General features: G+C 45.3%; 1 protein-coding gene and 1 pseudogene across 2 annotated transcripts in view; both read left to right on the forward strand.

The window, feature by feature from the left end:
• Positions 1-10,263, forward strand: part of LOC112069609 (myosin-9) — a 33,587-nt gene extending 23,324 nt beyond the window's left edge. For both annotated transcript variants that reach the window (XM_024136950.2, XM_024136951.2), the window contains 26 exons: positions 1,007-1,194; positions 1,373-1,494; positions 1,646-1,715; positions 1,825-1,985; positions 2,114-2,222; positions 2,346-2,477; positions 2,611-2,817; positions 2,911-3,048; positions 3,135-3,258; positions 3,330-3,501; positions 3,704-3,916; positions 4,179-4,323; positions 4,464-4,670; positions 4,778-4,882; positions 5,005-5,157; positions 5,296-5,544; positions 6,494-6,706; positions 6,842-7,054; positions 7,174-7,335; positions 7,471-7,599; positions 7,883-7,971; positions 8,093-8,216; positions 8,328-8,536; positions 8,733-8,841; positions 9,092-9,264; positions 9,539-10,263. In XM_024136950.2, coding sequence (XP_023992718.1) covers positions 1,007-1,194; positions 1,373-1,494; positions 1,646-1,715; positions 1,825-1,985; positions 2,114-2,222; positions 2,346-2,477; positions 2,611-2,817; positions 2,911-3,048; positions 3,135-3,258; positions 3,330-3,501; positions 3,704-3,916; positions 4,179-4,323; positions 4,464-4,670; positions 4,778-4,882; positions 5,005-5,157; positions 5,296-5,544; positions 6,494-6,706; positions 6,842-7,054; positions 7,174-7,335; positions 7,471-7,599; positions 7,883-7,971; positions 8,093-8,216; positions 8,328-8,536; positions 8,733-8,841; positions 9,092-9,264; positions 9,539-9,647 — 4,025 coding nt within the window. In that variant the 3' untranslated portion in view covers positions 9,648-10,263. The remainder of the gene's footprint in view (positions 1-1,006; positions 1,195-1,372; positions 1,495-1,645; positions 1,716-1,824; positions 1,986-2,113; positions 2,223-2,345; positions 2,478-2,610; positions 2,818-2,910; positions 3,049-3,134; positions 3,259-3,329; positions 3,502-3,703; positions 3,917-4,178; positions 4,324-4,463; positions 4,671-4,777; positions 4,883-5,004; positions 5,158-5,295; positions 5,545-6,493; positions 6,707-6,841; positions 7,055-7,173; positions 7,336-7,470; positions 7,600-7,882; positions 7,972-8,092; positions 8,217-8,327; positions 8,537-8,732; positions 8,842-9,091; positions 9,265-9,538) is intronic.
• A 1,369-nt stretch (positions 10,264-11,632) lies between these two features.
• Positions 11,633-17,497, forward strand: LOC112069610 (mitochondrial glycine transporter B-like; annotated as a pseudogene).
• The last annotated feature ends 476 nt before the right edge of the window (positions 17,498-17,973 follow it).

The raw sequence follows: 17,973 nt of genomic DNA on the forward strand, positions 1-17,973 counted from the left end.
GGACCTTTGTTCTTACCCGTTCACTCTGTTTTGATTTCTATCCATCTGTTCCTCTGTATGGCCCATTTTTGTCTGTTATTCTCCCTCTTACTGGGTCTCAGAGGTACAGAGGTCTCAGAGAGCTTATTTTTATCAGCGTTTTCCTTTTCTCCACTCAGATTCAGGTGACTTTCTTTTTCATAATTTCAGTCTCCTTTATTTACTCATTCTGCTCATCCTTCTCTTCACTCTAATATGAACCTTTCCCTCATCTCAGCATCAACTGCCTATGTTTTTATCCTGTACTCATACCCTGTTTTCCCTGTGGCTCAATGTTGATTTATCAGATCTATTTTTACAAGGGGTTGTAATGACCGTCCCCCAGCTCTGAGTGCAGTGAGATCTACCACTTGTTGCACTTTCATTGGACTCTCCTCTCTCCCTCTGTGTAATAGTGTGGTTTGGGACCCCTGGTGTTGCTCATGGGTACTGCAGCAATGGGTATATACTGCATGGGTTTGGTTCCGTCGTCACCAATAAAAACATGCCCACAAATGCACAGTTTGTCACAAACGTTGATTTCCACATAGTATGTCGGTTCGCACCACATATTTACATATTAAGATGGTCGCATAGTGTAAGCAGTTACCTACACACACACCCTTCACTCACTGCATCGAGTTGTGTCTCGTTCTAGTGTGATTCCCTCCTCCCCCCACGCTTCACTGGCATTTTGTGACCCCTCTCAATCCGCAAATCCCCCTTCCTACTGTATTTATCTTCTCTGCTTTCACCCAGTGTTGTGGTATCACTGGTTTTGAACCCGTCAGTCATCTCTCTCGCCATCCCACATGGAGAGATGGGATCCCCCTATCGCCATTATACTCTGCTTCATGTGTTTAATGTTGTGGTTTGTTTTCACTGTGTGGAGTTTGCCTGGTTGGATATCCTCAAATGTGAAAGACTCCTATCTCACATCACCCTTTCTCCTCTCCTCTTTTTCTTTTCTCCGCCTTCCCCCTCTCAGTGGATCGTATCGTGGGCCTGGATAAGGTTGCAGGGATGTCTGAGATGCCTGGTGCTTTTAAGACCCGTAAGGGCATGTTCCGCACGGTGGGCCAGCTTTACAAGGAGCAGCTGTCCAAGCTCATGGCCACTCTGAGGAACACCAACCCCAACTTCGTCCGCTGCATCATCCCCAACCACGAGAAGAAGGTACCAGTAGATCAACTCCACCAGTGAAAACATCCAAACAATAGTTTCTCTCAAAAAAAAAGATGCCCTCAAACACAGTACGCATCATCGGCACCCACAGCTTATGCTAGTGGTGATTTCTTGGCAGCTTTTTTTATTTACACATCTAAACATGTTCCCTTTCTTCCCTCCCTTACAGGCTGGTAAGCTAGACCCCCACCTGGTTCTGGACCAGCTGAGGTGTAATGGTGTTCTGGAGGGGATCCGTATCTGCAGACAGGGCTTCCCCAACCGCATCGTCTTCCAGGAGTTCAGACAGAGGTCACTTAAACACTCCCATTGTCTCTGTATACAAATGTCTATTTTCACCAGTTCCCCAACTTAACCTCCTATTGTTGCATCATGCTGTGTATGTTGCATTTAGTGAGTTGAGTCCAACTGATGATCCATGCATTTACTTTTTGTCTCTAAGGTATGAGATCCTCACTCCCAACTCCATCCCAAAGGGCTTCATGGATGGCAAACAGGCCTGTGTGCTCATGGTAAGAGAGAAGGGCATTATATCTTGTTCTAGAACATTGTCACTCATTTAGAATGAAGAGATGAATGTTTCAGTTTAGCTGATTGTATACCTCACCCTCCTTCTGTCAGATCAAAAGCCTGGAGCTGGATCCCAACCTGTTCAGGATTGGTCAGAGTAAGGTGTTCTTCAGGGCTGGAGTGCTGGCTCACCTGGAGGAGGAGAGAGACATGAAGATCACTGARGTCATCATCAGCTTCCAGGCCTGGTGCAGAGGCTACGTGGCCCGCAAGTAAGGAGACCCCCTGACTCCAACTGTCTATCATATGGCTGCAGTGGAAACGTTCTGATTCATGTCTTATAACTGTATTTAGAAGATACCAAAGTGTTTCTCGCTCTCTCTCTCCGCTTGCTCTGCAGGGCCTTTGCCAGGAGACAGCAGCAGCTGACTGCCATGAAGGTGATCCAGAGGAACTGTTCAGCCTACCTCAAACTCAGGAACTGGCAGTGGTGGAGACTCTTCACCAAGGTACACATTATACTTATGCTCATCATGTTCCTATACAATGCTACTCGACTGAGACAAACCCCCGGGGAATACTGACGTACAACTGCCTTTTCTCTTCTCCTCTGAACTGTCCCTCTCCCCCAGGTGAAGCCCCTGCTGCAGGTGAGCAGGCAGGAGGAGGAGATGCAGGCCAAGGATGATGAGCTGAGCAAGGTGAAGGAGAGGCAGGAGTATGCTGAGATACAGCTGCAGGAGATGGAGGTCAAACAGCACCAGGTAAGATGGAGGCCCTCCATCACTGAAACAGCCCTGAAGTGACATGTTGATTTTATAATGAAACAATAATTGCTGAAGCTAACTTGAAAATGCATTCATGAACCCGTAACACCATATTGTCTGTCTCCCCCAGTTGAGTGCCGAGAAGCAGGCCCTGCAGGAGCAGCTGCAGGCTGAGACTGAGTTGTGTGCCGAGGCTGAGGAGATGAGAGCCCGTCTGGCCGCTAAGAAGCAGGAGCTGGAGGAGATCCTTCATGACCTGGAGGCCAGAGTGGAGGAGGAGGAGGAGAGAGCCACACATCTGCACACAGAGAAGAAGAAGATGCAGCAGAACATCACAGTGAGGACACACACACAAACCAACACACACTTTGTGTGCAGCATGGCAGGTACACATTGTACTAAGTCTTTCCCCTCCTGTGTGTGTGTGTAGGACCTGGAGCAGCAGTTGGATGAGGAGGAGGCTGCCAGGCAGAGACTGCAGCTGGAGAAGGTGACCACAGACTCCAAGCTGAAGAAGATCGAGGAGGACGTCATGGTTCTTGAAGACCAGAACAACAAACTCATGAAGGTCCGTATACAACCAATGGGCAGATGGGTGTATGGATGGATAGAATTGTGTTGTGAACTCCTGGTTGTGTTGTGTGTTTCTCACAGGAGAAAAAGCTAATGGAGGAGCGTATCTCTGAGTTCACCTCTAACCTGACTGAGGAGGAGGAGAAGTCCAAGAGCCTTCAGAAACTCAAGAACAAACACGAGGCCATGATCACTGACCTAGAGGGTAGGTGGAGCACACACCATGTTGACCAAGTTGCTRWTATTTCTCCWTAACACTTTCTCCTTCTCTATTAGACCGCCTGCGCAGGGAGGAGAAGGGCCGTCAGGAGCTGGAGAAGAACCGGCGTAAGCTGGAGGGAGACTCTACTGATCTCCTTGACCAGATAGCTGAGCTGCAGGCCCAGATCGCTGAGCTCCGCGCCCAGCTGGCCAAGAAGGAGGAGGAGCTGCAGGCAGCCCTGGCCAGGTGGGATCTCTGCAATCAATCACATACATACATACATACATACATACATACATACATACATACATACATACATACATACATACATACATACATACATACATACATACATACATGGTGGCTTTAGTGTGATCACTCTGTAAATTGTATTTTCATGGCATAATGAATGTTATTACACCCTCCATTTTCCTCCTCCTCCCCTCAGGATTGAGGAGGAGGCAGCCCAGAAGAACTTGGCCCAAAAGAAGATCCGGGAGATGGAAGCCCAGCTGTCTGAGCTGCAGGAGGACCTGGAGCTAGAGAGGGCCGCACGCACCAAGGCTGAGAAGAACCGCAGGGACCTGGGAGAGGAGCTGGAGGCCCTCAAGACTGAGCTGGAGGACACACTGGACTCCACCGCTGCCCAGCAAGAGCTCAGGTACTGACACCCGGAGGAGATCAGTTACGTAGTCGGCTACTGTGTTTCAATGAAACTGGTTATTGTGAAATACGATGACACATAGTGGATGCTATTTAGATGCCTTCATGTTGACCTTCTAGAAAAATTATTTAATGAGTTGTTGACAATTCTCAGACTCTCAAATTCGTTTATTTTCCTTGTTTCCCAGTATTTAGCGTAGCGCACAATCTGACAATTTCCAATTCCCTCTTTCCTTTGTTTCTATACTTCTGTCTGTCAGGACAAAGCGTGAGACTGAGGTGAACCAGCTGAAGAAGGTTCTAGAGGATGAAGCCAAGGTCCACGAGCAGCAGGTGGTGGAGATGAGACTGAAACATAGCCAGGCCTTTGACGAGCTCAACGAGCAACTGGAGCAGGCCAAGAGAGTGAGTTATTTATATATATATATACACACACACACACACACACACACACACACACACACACACACCCTCAAGAATTCCTGTGTATTACAGCATCTGTACATGCACTGACCCCTGGTGTTTTGTCCCCCCTCCCCTAACAGAACAAGGTGTCGGTGGACAAGACTAAGCAGGCCCTGGAGAGTGAGCGTAACGAGCTGGCCATTGAGCTGCAGACCCTGATGCAGGGGAAYGGAGACTCTGAGCACCGCAGGAAGAAGGCTGAGGGCCAGGTCCAAGAGCTACAGGTCAAACACGGAGAGAGCGAGCGCCAGAGGATTGAGCTGGCAGAYAGAGTGGCCAAGATGCAGGTARAGTACRATTAATRTCKTTTCYGGTAKGATTTGGAGCATYTGGCCTGTACACTAGCTGTAAGGCCCGTGTTGATGACTATTTTGGTTCTTGTGTTCCTCCCCAGGCTGAGTTGGAGACTGTCAATGGCTTGCTCAGTGAGGTGGAGGGTAAGTCCATCAAAGCGTCCAAGGACTGCTCTACTGTGGGGTCTCAGCTGCAGGATGTGCAGGTACAGTACTCCATAGACTACAACAGATCCAYGTATTCAATATTGCACTAGTTTTGTCATGGTTGTAAAAGCTCAGTCATTAAGCTGCTATAACTGTGCCGGTCTTTCTCTTCTACCTACAGGAGCTGCTCCAGGAGGAGACTCGTCAGAAGCTGTCCATGGGCACTCGTCTGCGTCAGCTGGAGGATGAACAGAACACTCTGAGAGAACAGCTGGAGGAGGAGGAGGAGGGCAAGAGGAATGTGGAGAAGCAGCTGCTCACCGTGCAGGCTCAGGTATACACACTTACAGCAACATACACCTTAACATTGGATTGATGCAAATGTGCTATTAGAATGTTTTTGTTCAACACATCACTAGAACCATAAACCGCACCACAGAATGTTTGAGTGACAAGCGGTGTCCCCCTATAGTTGGCAGAGATTAAGAAGAAGTCTGAGCAGGAGGCGGGCTGTCTGGAGAGCGCAGAGGAGGGGAAGAAGAGGCTGCAGAGGGACCTGGAGGGMCTCGGCCAGCGGATGGAGGAGAAGTGCAGTGCCTTTGAGAAARTGGACAAGACCAAGACTCGTCTGCAGCAGGAGCTGGACGACATGGTGGTGGACCAGGACCACCTCAGACAGATCGTAACCAACCTGGAGAAGAAGCAGAAGAAGTTCGACCAGGTTAGTAGTAACACTAGCTAGGTTTCCATCCAATTGGTGATAGATTTTCATGCAAATATTCAAAAATCTGCATAAAAACAATATATGCATTTTACCAGCAGAGATGTTTCCATCAAATTGACTTGTTGTGAATCAAAGGCTGTACGTGATGACATGGTGCACATAAAAATTACTTTTGTGGGTAAATTCCCATGTACCGAGGGGGAAAAAAGAAAGTTATGTTAAATGGGTTTTCATGACATGTTCAACTGTACTACTGGTTTTGTCCTAATTTTTGTGGGGGCGTTCTACAACGAATGTGCCCGCTCTGGCCTTGATACGGGCGCMTTAGCCAACAGCTCGCCGATACAGTGCGGGTAAGCTGCCTACAAAAGGTTATTATGGACAGAGTTAAGATTTTTATTTGTTAAACGGCAGCCAAGCATCGACCATGTCACCAGAATAAGACCCTCAATATTTATTGGAAAGGAGCATCAAGCTCATTACTATGCACTTTCACCACCCTGTGAAATTCATCCCAACTTATTTCATCTAACCTAGTAAAACTGTATGCTTTCCCGAGTCGTAGTGGGAGGACCACACGTCATTGCGTTACTCCAAGTTTACTTCGATATGCTGGTTACTATATCAATATTTGTGCATAAAGGTGTTTCACCATTTCTCGCATAATTCATTTTAGACACAAAAAGATCACATCTTGTCTAGTGTATTTTGAGTTGTCGACAGATTTGCTGTTTCCATCAGGCCTGTTGTCACTTTTTTTAAATATTTTATTTACCAGACATGTACTTTACTCGCGTAAAGGTTCTAGGAAACCTGGTTACTGTCAACAATTCACTCAAACTGGGGGGGTAAACTACTTGGAAGAGTTGATTCTGAAGATCCATAACTATTAGGGAAAAATCTAGGTCTTGAAGTATAGTATGACATTCCTCCATTTTACTTCTAGATGCTGGCTGAGGAGAAGACCATCTCATGCCGCTATGCTGAGGAGAGGGACAAGGCTGAGGCTGAGGCCAGGGAAAAGGAGACCCGGGCCCTGGCTCTGACCCGCGAGCTGGAATCCCTCATTGACATGAAGGATGAGATGGATCGCGCCAACAAGCTGCTCCGTGCTGAGATGGAGGACCTGGTCTCCTCCAAGGACGACGTTGGCAAGAGTGTAAGACAGCCTAGTGTCACTTTTTTTTGGGGGGGGGGGTTGAATTGTTCTAGGTAGAAATCAATTCAAATCCTCTGTTTTCATACTGGTCCCAAAGTCCTATTTCTCATCACAATCTCCACTATTCTCCTTCAGGTACACGAGCTGGAGAAGTCCAAGCGTGGCATGGAGCAGCAGCTGGAGGAGATGAGYACTCAGCTGGAGGAGCTGGAGGACGAGCTGCAGGCCACGGAGGACGCCAAGCTGCGTCTGGAGGTCAACATGCAGGCCATGAAGGCCCAATACGAGAGAGACCTGGCAGGACGAGATGAGATGGGCGAGGAGAAGAAGAGACAGCTGGTCAAACAGGTACACTAGTAGCTACAGGTTTGACTTTGCAGGTAGTGGTTCCTTACTGTGTTATTTGTCCACTGCATGATGGGACATGCAGTCCAGTGATTGAAAGCTTGAATCTCTCTGGTCCTCAGGTGCGGGAGATGGAGTTGGAGTTGGAGGATGAGAGGAAGCAGCGCTCTGTTGCCGTGGCAGCCCGTAAGAAGCTGGAGCTGGACCTGAAGGAGCTGGAGGCAGCCATCGACATGGCCAACAAGAACCGTGATGAGGCCCTCAAACAGCTTAAGAAGCTCCAGGTAACAACCAATTAAATTATCACCAGCTTCTGACTATTGTTTTTATACCATGACCACATTCTATTCTAATCAAGATGCATGCAGATGGTGAATAGTTTGATAGAAATATGCTTTGAACCTCTCCCTCTCCACCAGGCCCAGATGAAGGAGCTGCTGAGGGAGCTGGAGGACACTCGTATGTCCAGAGACGAGATCATGGCCCAGGCCAAGGAGAACGAGAAGAAGCTCAAGAGCATGGAGGCCGACATGATCCAGATGACAGAGGTCAGTCTGCCCTGCTGCTGCCCCTCACCTAAGCGTCTCACACTAGTTTCTCGGTTTATTCTCACCTGACACCTCGCCCTCCCAAACAATACAAAACCTACTTCTGTAGCTCTTTATAAATTTTACTGTGAGAAACTGTATTTGCACTTCTCAAACTTTTGCACAAATCCTCCACTGAAATCATGATTAATGTGGAAAGTTAGTTATGAGAGCTTATCTCAAGTTAGGATTTGGCCCACTCCCATGCACACGCTTTGGTTCTGACACACTCCACCCCCCCCAGGAGCTGGCTTCTGCAGAGCGTGTAAAGAGACAGGCCCAGCAAGAGAGAGACGAGCTGCAGGATGAGATCAACAACCAGGCCGCCAAGAAGTAGGAACCATTTTCAAAAGCTTTCATAACCTACTGTTTATCTCTGCTTCTAATGACCTAAATGTCTATCCCTTCCTCTCTCCCCCTCATCTTTCTTTCCCCCCTTTCCTCTTCCCCTCAGTGCTCTGATTGCGGAGGAGAAAAGGAGACTGGAGGCTCGTATCGCACAGCTGGAGGAGGAGCTGGAGGAGGAGCAGTGTAACACTGAGCTGGTCAACGATAGGCTGAAGAGAGCTCTGCTGCAGGTAGGACAGCCAAGGACGGCAATTGACTTTCATGCCCCATGTGTACAGACTGGGATAGTGTACTTCTAATGATAAGGTGGGTCAGGCAGTTTAACCCCCTGTCTCTGTCAGACTGACCAGATGACTGTGGAGCTGACGGCAGAGCGCAGTACRTCCCAGCGCCTGGAGGGGGCCCGCTCCCAGSWGGAGCGCCAGAACAAGGAGCTGAAGCTGAAGCTGCAGGAGCTGGAGGGAACKGTCAAGTCCAAGTACAAGGCCACTATTGCCGCCCTGGAGGCCAAGATCGCCCAGCTGGAGGAGCAGGTGGACATCGAGACCAGGTGAGTGGGTCTGAGCCTGACCTTAGACCACCTGCATCCTCATTCAGATAACCCACATCTCCTGTGCTCTGCATAATGCATAAAATTACTGAAATTGCAGCATGGGTGAGATCAGATGGTGAAAATCCCACAAGCCATAGAGAAGTTAAGTAGAAGTTTCAGCCTGTCCATGTGACCCAAATGTATGTTTCCACAGGGAGAGGCAGCAGGCGTCCAAGCTGGTGCGCCGCACAGAGAAGAAGCTAAAGGAGGTCGTCCTCGCGGTGGACGACGAGAGACGCAACACAGAGCAGTACAAAGACCAGGTCAGGGCTCAAACAAGCTTCAACACAAGCCCAACAGCTTTACACCAGTAAACTTAGTCTCTATTTCCCCCTGTGTGATTCTATTTTGAATGTATGTGAATGATTTAATGGACTACATTAACATAAAGCTTTCACACTACATCTCATTGTACTTTACGTTGTCTTGGAACTCACCCTATCCACCACCAATATGTAGCATCCACCTTGGTACTTGATGCTGATGCTTGTGTGTGTGTGTGTGTGTACGTAGTCGGACAAGCTGAACTCTCGTATGAAGCAGCTGAAGAGGCAGCTTGAGGAGTCTGAGGAGGAGGCCCAGAGAGCCAACGCCAACCGCAGGAAACTGCAAAGGGAGCTGGAGGACGCCACCGAGTCAGCCGACTCCATGAACCGCGAGGTCAGCACCCTCAAGAGCAAGCTCAGGTACGTACACCTCCATCACCCAACCGGACTAAATGCTGATGCACTGACTCGGTTGTAAATGACACAGTCTGTACTAGCACCCTACACAGCATACTTGCATTTAAAATGTATGTTTCAAACACATTCCCTCTGCTACATTACTGATCATATATCCTCAGAGGGCCTCCATTTTATTTTTTGGGAGGGCCCTCCACGACTCTCTTCCATGGTATGTGCTGTGCTCCTGTCACGATCTCTCTGCCCTAATCACTGATCTCTACCATCTCTGTTCCAGGCGTGGGGACCTCCCCTTCACCATGCGCCGCATTGTCAGCCGCGCAGGCATTGAGAGCGACGAGGAGAGCGAGCCCAAGAGCGAGACCCCCGAGCCCAAAACTGAATGAACAGCCACAGTGTTCCCTGCTGTCCATAGGATGGAACTGCAACATTCATACACAACACACACAAAGCCACACATACCACATAAAGTACACTTAGAGGGACACAAACATCATGATACTGTATGATTTAGAGGCAGTAAATATACTTCACAGCCAGACCTCAGTCTCTCTTTAATAGGAGACTTGACAATCTATGTACACTTGTATTCCATATAAGCCAATATAACAGTACTTCAGACAATCGCCATACTGACATAACTCATACAAACTTGTGGGCCAAATTTATTTTCTCTTGCTTCATTCTCTGGGAAAAAAATAAAAATGAATGATATTTTTGTAAGGAAACATTCCATTAGAAATAGTCCTGTTTTGGGGATCTTTTTCTAACTGAAGCAAGAACAAACGAAATAAATATAAATAAATGAAGAAGGATTACTCGAGGGGACCAAAGTAATATCGCAATCTATAGATTTGTATTCTATGCTTTAGTTTTTATGATGGTTAAGTATGAAAGTACTACACGTCTATTATGGCTCTTGCTCGCTCTCACCTCAGTTTATAATGGAGGTTTATGTGCTCAATTGTACCGTATTAATTTAGCTGCAGATAGTACTTAAAACATGAATATGCTTTCGGCCTTAAAAAAACGATACATCTATAGACGCACACGAAGCACACYAAGAATTTGAGAATTTGATTTGTGCTGAGTTGTCTAATTTTCGCACTGAGATTTATGACTCTGGATTAGAAATGATAGTCCACTGCATTTGTGCATTAAATGAAGACATTGATAGACAGCAGATGCAGCTCAAACAAGAAAAGACAAATTCAGAGTAACTGCAGGCTCCTATGTATTCATGCCAACACACACTAAAGCCTCAGTCAAATTCTACTGTTCAAGGTTGTCTTTTCCTGGATCCACTTATTGATTTTTCTATATGCATTACTTTACTATCAATGTTTTTATTGATGCGCAGGGCGACGGTTACGGGGTGGTGGGGTACTTTATTACTCACGACACGCTGTATTCTCAGAGCACTGCTTGGCGGGGTATAGGGGTGGTTGAACAGAATAAAGCATGTTGGGATGAGGGGGAGGTTGTTAAATTTTGCAGCGCCGTAGTCTAACACATCAKATGATATCCTGATGGCATATTTACTTTCTCTGACAGAAAGATTGGTAAAATGACTCCCTGTTGAAATGCCTGGCCAGGTGTTAATCCCATGTATTTAAGGGATGGGGTGAGGTAGATGAGTGAAGGTGCTTTAGGTCTGGGTGAACTGACCCCTGCAGGCTGTGCTCAGGGTTGCCTTTTTTTCTCACACTGCTGGGAAGTGAGAGGAATTTGTTATTATTAATGATGGATAACAGACAAAGGATCACTCTCTCTTTCTCTCGCACTTGGAAGCAAAAAATAAAAGAGAAAAAAATAAATCTCAACTTTGTACCGTTCATTTTCTCTGCAGCTCTGAAAAATGAAATCTTGAGTTGTGAATTGTTGGTATTATTGCAATAAAGATGGCTTTCTAAACTGCAACCATTGACTCCTGAGAATTTTTATGTCCATATTAAAGGGGCAATCAGCAGTTACTACCTAAAAAAAAATTGTACCTTGCTGCATTATTTTACATTATTTGATTTCTTAAAGAATACAATTTACAAATTCCTTATGAGCATTGTTCAAAGTAAATGTAAACAAACAAATGGCCTCTAAACATGGTTAAAACTAAAAAAGTTATCATGGATGGTCAGTCCTTGCATCCGTGGCTTTGTCTATGAATTTGAGTGGTTACATTCCTCCAGCCCCATCCCTCAGCTGTTTACTGAAACGGGCTGGGATTTCGCGTTAATGTGTCTACTGCTGATTGCCTCTTTAAACTGGCAATACACTAGACTATCTGATCTAATATTGTCCTGTAGTCTTTATTTCTTAGCAACGTGATCTCAGACATGACCACAAGAGGACAGTCTTGACTCTGAAAAAAATCCCAGTTGCAATGGTTCCCCAGGACAAACGGCATAATAAAGCAAGTCTAAACCGGTTTAAACAGAATATTGCACAAGGATGGACAGATTTGGGTGAGAACTGAATGTCGTTTGTATTTTGTGTTAATACAACGGCCTATTGTAAGCTACAATATTTCAGCGAATGGCCCTTGCTTGTTAATCATTATTTAATCAAATAATTACAGATGCCTGTTTCTGTTGATTACATCTTTTGTCCATTCTCCAGTTCAATTATTTGCCCTATGCAATTATAAATGTGAGTTTCCATTCTCATTGTGCACGTTTTATAACTAACTTGTCTTCGGGTTGTGTTCTCATTCTAATTAATAAAAATAATATTAGACGTACGATTCTCGGTATAAATGTTTTGTTGGACTGGGAAACGCTTCTGACAACTATCCTGTTCATGATTGTTAGGGTTTTGTATTAGAGCTTACTATTCGTTGATTCTGGTACTTTCAAATTGGAAACTCAGAGCTCATGTTTCCAAGTCAGAATTGTCAGAGTTTCCTAGTTCCGACTAGCACGAGAACGAGGCATAAACGACAAAATTCCTGCGTGGGAATCCTGAGATGCTTATAGTTCCAAAGAAGATCACTGTAGGCCTCTGTTTAACATGATTGAAAATTATCTAGTGTGAGACCTGTGATAAATGTTGATCATATTTGTTAAAATTAATATAAATATTTTTTAACTACCTTGAATGTTAGTCGACATGTACATTAGAGGTTGACATGGGAGTGCAAATTCATTCCTGTCCGTCTTTCCTGTACTGTCCTGATTCTGCAACAGTTCTATAACCCCGGATCATAATCACTCCTATTCCAGTCCCGTGCTAAGTTTTGGCTGAATGAGTGTGCACCTAGTCATTTAGCGATGTCTGTGTTACATTAACAATAGTCATTCATTGTATTAATCTGTTTCAATGTATATAATGTGTGCTGAGTCACTTGACTCTCTCACAAAATCAGTCACATAGATGTATGCCGATTGAGATGTCTGTCTGTACCCATTTAAAGTAATGTCTTGAAATGCAGAACATATTCCATAAAAAATGTATATCAACATTTAAAGGTCTGGAGTCTGGACACATTATTAAAAACAGTAAAGCACTTTCAAACTTAATTTGGCCACCTGTGCCTCCTCAAAAACTATTGAGAGCATGAGGCTTCAGGGCCCCCTCCACATATACACACATGTTCACACCACACACAGAGACATATACACACACTCACACAGATGTGCACACACACACTCATGAGAAACATGTGCAGCGTGATCAGGGTGTATGTAATGCTAATGTGCTGGGTGGTGATCTTTGATTAGTTAATAAGTAACTGTGTGTCTTAAATGGGAACCATAGTGTGTGTCAGGTGATTCCTACATTGGGTCTGTGCTGTGGTGAGTGCCCCAACCCCTCGGTGGATCAATCAGAGGCAGTGCAGCTCTCCAGTATCTGCTGTAAGGGACACACTGTATCAACATTGCAAAACACCCGTGCTTTAAGTTACAGCCTGTAACATTCTATATCAGTTTTGAAAAGTTATTCTGTCTGTTATGTAATGGATTGTGCAGATGAAATGCCCATTCTTGAAATCTTCACTTGTAATCTCTTGTGCAGGAGCGTTTGGAAAAGTTGAATGGACAGTGGCAGAGTAAGGACTGAGAAAGTGATTCAAAAAGAGGAAAAGACAAAAGAGGATTTTGATCATATAAGGACAACATTATTGGATTGGAATTTATTCTCAACTTTCAAAATAACCATGGAACTGTCTCTGGTGAGTAGGTTTTTTATAGATCATTTAGTATTTGATGGTGAAAGTCTGAAGGACAATAATTCTAGAGTAACTTCAGTGACTGTTGTACATGTACAGTGTTTTATTAATGTGGTTTCGGTGGTCTAAGGGCTTGGGTTATAATATTTAATATCTCAGTTAAGATTTCACATGTATTTTATGTCAGGCTGTGATTTTGGATCAGGGTCACCCAGGACTACTTTCTCAATCCAGCCCCTATGTTAATCACATTACCATCCTGTGACATAGTTGATTGACCCAGTTGTCCTTACCCCTCCTCTAACCTAATGAAAGTTTCAGGACACTTTCATACTATGCACTTTCTCAGGCTGTTCTAGAATATTCTATGTTTTCAAGTTCTCTATTGTCCTCTGCCCTGAAGGTAGGTCAAACTCCGGTATGCCACCTTAAATCTTCATAGACATGCCAAACAAGTGAGCAAGGCTTTGCCAAGCCTCCTCTGTGCCAACACTGCCATTGGTCAGCAAGCCCTGTTGGGGGCTGTTGCCATAGCACCCTCATTAAGGGAGGGACAGGGACATGTTGAGAAAGTGTGGGTTTCTCAGTGAAGTACAGGTTGTCCTTCCCAGTGAAGGAGTACAGGTTGTCAATGTTACATCACAGTACAGGAACTACCAAGTCATTTACCAGAGCTGAGGACATTGAAATGTACTAGAATTCATGCCCAGTGATAAGGAAATAAAAGCACTTTTACACTAGTTCTAGAGCAGCACATACCCTAAGAACATATGCTCTAGAATGTAAACTGTGATAAGTTGTTTTATGGAAGCCAGAACATACAAAAACATGCGCATGCGCTCATACACACACACTGACATTTCCATTGTATGACGCATGGCATTTTGCAGAGATGTGCATTAGCTGGAAGCAGAAAGATGAGGGGTAGAGTAAGAGAAGCAGCATTGAGAGGTTGTGTGTGAGAGAGAGTGGAAACATACGCCAGTGGATTAAGCTGCTTTGTGAAGGGAAACTGAGGAAAGCTTATAGAGAAGTGAAGAGAAGGATGGAGGCTTTTGCCCTGACAACCCACCACAGTTCATAACAGCTTAGCCAGAGAGGGGAAGAAAACAGGGACAAATGCAGGAAAAACAGGATCAGCCACTGAAAAGTAGCCCGGGGAAGGTAGGGATGTGGGCTGTAGGAGGGATGTGTGTGTTGTTTTGTATATTGTGTGTGTGGCGTCTTATTTTTTGTCTGTAATGACAGCAAGTGAAAATTGGAGTGACTGGGTATGGTGTATATGATGCTTTTTCTGCAGCCATCCAGTTCTTTGTTGATGTTTGTGTTGGCAGATTGTTTAGAGAACTAAGCATGCCAATTATGATAATGCATTATAACACATACCTGATGTAGGGTGACACTTGCAGGGAGGGGAATAGTGTGCGTGTTCATGGGTTGGTGCATCTTAGTTTTTCAATGGAGAGTCCTTTGCCCTTTTGCCTGTTCTCTTCGTGGTCCCATGTTAAATTTACACACAATTTTTCAATCATTGCTTTGTGTTGTAGTCACTCATATTCTTGAGTCTGAATGTTTGTTTTTACTACTTGTGTGGGTATTTATGTAATGTGAATTACTGTAGCGAGTGTATGTGCATTTGTCCTATTTCCCAYGACTCACTCCGCCTGGAGCTTTCCATCGTAAACAATCATAAGGCCCATCATGCTTTGGGCTCTCACTGAAGAGCACTCTACCGTGACTGGTGTGTGATCGGTGTTATCACTCTCCCTTCCTCCCCTCTCTGCTTGTCTCTCCCTTCAGGCTCACCCGGCTCTCAAAGCCTTTATGTGTGGCTCTCTCAGTGGAACATGCTCCACCCTGCTCTTCCAGCCTCTGGACCTGGTCAAGACCCGCCTGCAGACCCTTCACAGCAACATGCAGCCTGGGTGAGTAGCCTTCAGCTGGCTCAGTCAATACCTCTACAGCATAGTCCACATACTTCCACATAGTAATCAGGTGAGGTTACGTTTGTAGTAAGTTTTCTGGCTCTAGATTACAGTCTTGTCCTAGACCATGAGACCCACTAGCATTGCATTACTCTATTGACTCGCCTCATTGACTAAGCAATATTGTAGATTGTAGATCTGAACATTGAGAGTCCAAAGAGTCATAAAACTKATGCTGGTTCCACATGGCCCGCATGCTAGTACCAACTCAGTCACGTCAGCTATTTTGAAATGAAGCGTAGTTGCAAAATAACTTTTGGGTCGTTTCATAGGACAGTGTGTTAATACGGCTTTCTCTCTCTTTTACGCTCTTTCAGTTCAGCAAGAGTGGGGATGGTGACTGTGTTCTTAAGTGTTGTACGGACAGAGAAGCTCATAGGACTTTGGAAGGGGGTCTCACCAGTAAGTTGGCCTCTCTTTATGATCAATAATATAAATAGAAACACATCATTGTGTTGAATCTGTGTGTTGAGTATATGACTCTGACAGCATGTCTGCTCTGCTTCCTCCTCCAGTCATTTGTGCGGACCATCCCCGGCGTAGGGATCTACTTCAGCACCTACTACTCTCTGAAGCAGCACTACTTCCTGGAGCAGGGCCCCGGGGCCATGGAGTCTGTGCTGCTGGGAGCTGGGGCCAGGACTGTGGCAGGGGTCTGCATGCTACCTGTCACTGTCATTAAGACTCGCTTTGAGGTATGTTCAGTTAGAGAGACGGAGGGGAGGGGCAGGAAGGAAAAGATAAATACTTTTCTGTATACTGTATGATTACAGTAACTACATGAGTACTGTTTAATGTGTGGGTGTTTACTGTAGTGTCTGTTGTTGTTTCAGAGTGGCAGGTATAACTARGTGAGCGTGGCAGGMGCTTTGCGCAGTGTGTGTCAAACAGAGGGACCCYGAGCTCTGTTCTCAGGGCTGACCGCCACCCTCCTCAGAGATGCTCCCTTCTCAGGCCTCTATGTCATGTTCTACAGCCAGGGCAAGAACACTCTGCCACAGGGTCAGTATCAGGACACCGGACACACACCACACTAATGCTCAACACTAGTATTTGTTTCACTAGTGAGCGATCACTTTGAAATGTCAGTATGGGGACGCCGATGACATAAACATAGAGCAGTAGTACTGGTTACACTAGTAGCCACATTTGATAACTTTGACGTATCTGTCTCAATGTGAATTGTTTGMTGTGGAGTGGAATTTATAGTGTCTCTCTGTTTCTTCCTCCCAGAGATAAGCACGTCTCCCTACMCMCCCCTGGCTAACTTCAGCTGTGGGATTCTGGCCGGGGTCCTGGCTTCCCTGGTCACCCAGCCAGCTGACGTGGTCAAAACCCACGTCCAAGTCAGCCCACATCTGTACAGGAGGACTGCAGATGCTGTGCGATACATTTACAATGTAACTATCTCTCTGGGTATTTTATTGAATACAGCGTTGTCACTATGCTTAGGGCAATAGCACTGTTATAATATACTGACGTTGTTCGTATGTGGGTCAGGCTAAACTGTTGTCWYTATGTGTTTATATACTGATCTCTAGCCTGCACACAGTGTCACACTGTGTAATAAAACATATGGGTTGATTAATAGTAGTTGACATGTGCCATTCTTTCTCTCAGGAGCACGGGTTTCAKGGGTTCTTCCGGGGTGGGGTGCCACGTTCTCTGAGGAGGACCATGATTGCTGCCATGGCATGGACGGTGTATGAACAGCTGATGGCCCGCATGGGGCTCAAGTCCTGAGGAGGGATGACAAAAAGGAGGGATGACAAGAAGAAGGGATGACAAGTCCTGAAGAGAGAGAATGAAATGAGGAACGTGTGTGGACCGAGGAAGAAAGTGAAAGTCAAGTCACCGAGGACAAACCAGTACAGTGAGGAGTGCCCTGGAAGGCACTGCTGTGTTTGTGTCTTAAGACTGCCTAGTTGTGAGAGTGTGCCAATGGACTTCTTCACTGACATACAGTATTCTGCCATAACATTATTAACACATTGCAAAGATATGATACCTCAAGGACTGGTATCCATATTTTGACAGAAAGATGGGGACTAGTAGTTTTATTAAAATGTCTGTATATTTGAATGGATTGCAATAGTTTTGCATTGCACAATATTGTCTGTCTTCATTGTATGTGAGGCTACACCAAACAAGACTTTAATTTATTTATTCTACTGGGCTACTTTCAAAATTCTATATTGCACTATAAGTCGTATAATATTGTTGGTCTCTAACTAGCCACTGGACTCCCAGCCAAACTTGACTGTTTAAGCTACTCCAGGCTTTAGATATATATCCCACTGTAGAATTCTACAATGTCAGGTACAGTTGAAGTCGGAATTTTACATACACTTAGGTTGGAGTCATTAAAACTCGTTTTTTAACCAATCCACAAATGTCTTGTTAACAAACTATAGTTTTGGCAAGTCGGTTAGGACATCTACTTTGTGCATGACACAAGTAATCTTTCCAACAATTGTTTACAGACAGATTATTTAACTTGTAATTCACTGTATCACAATTCCAGTGGGTCAGAAGTTTATATACACTAACTTGACTGTGCCT

This window comes from Salvelinus sp. IW2-2015, unplaced genomic scaffold (genome assembly GCF_002910315.2).
Source record: "Salvelinus sp. IW2-2015 unplaced genomic scaffold, ASM291031v2 Un_scaffold1058, whole genome shotgun sequence".
NCBI lineage: Eukaryota > Metazoa > Chordata > Actinopteri > Salmoniformes > Salmonidae > Salvelinus > Salvelinus sp. IW2-2015.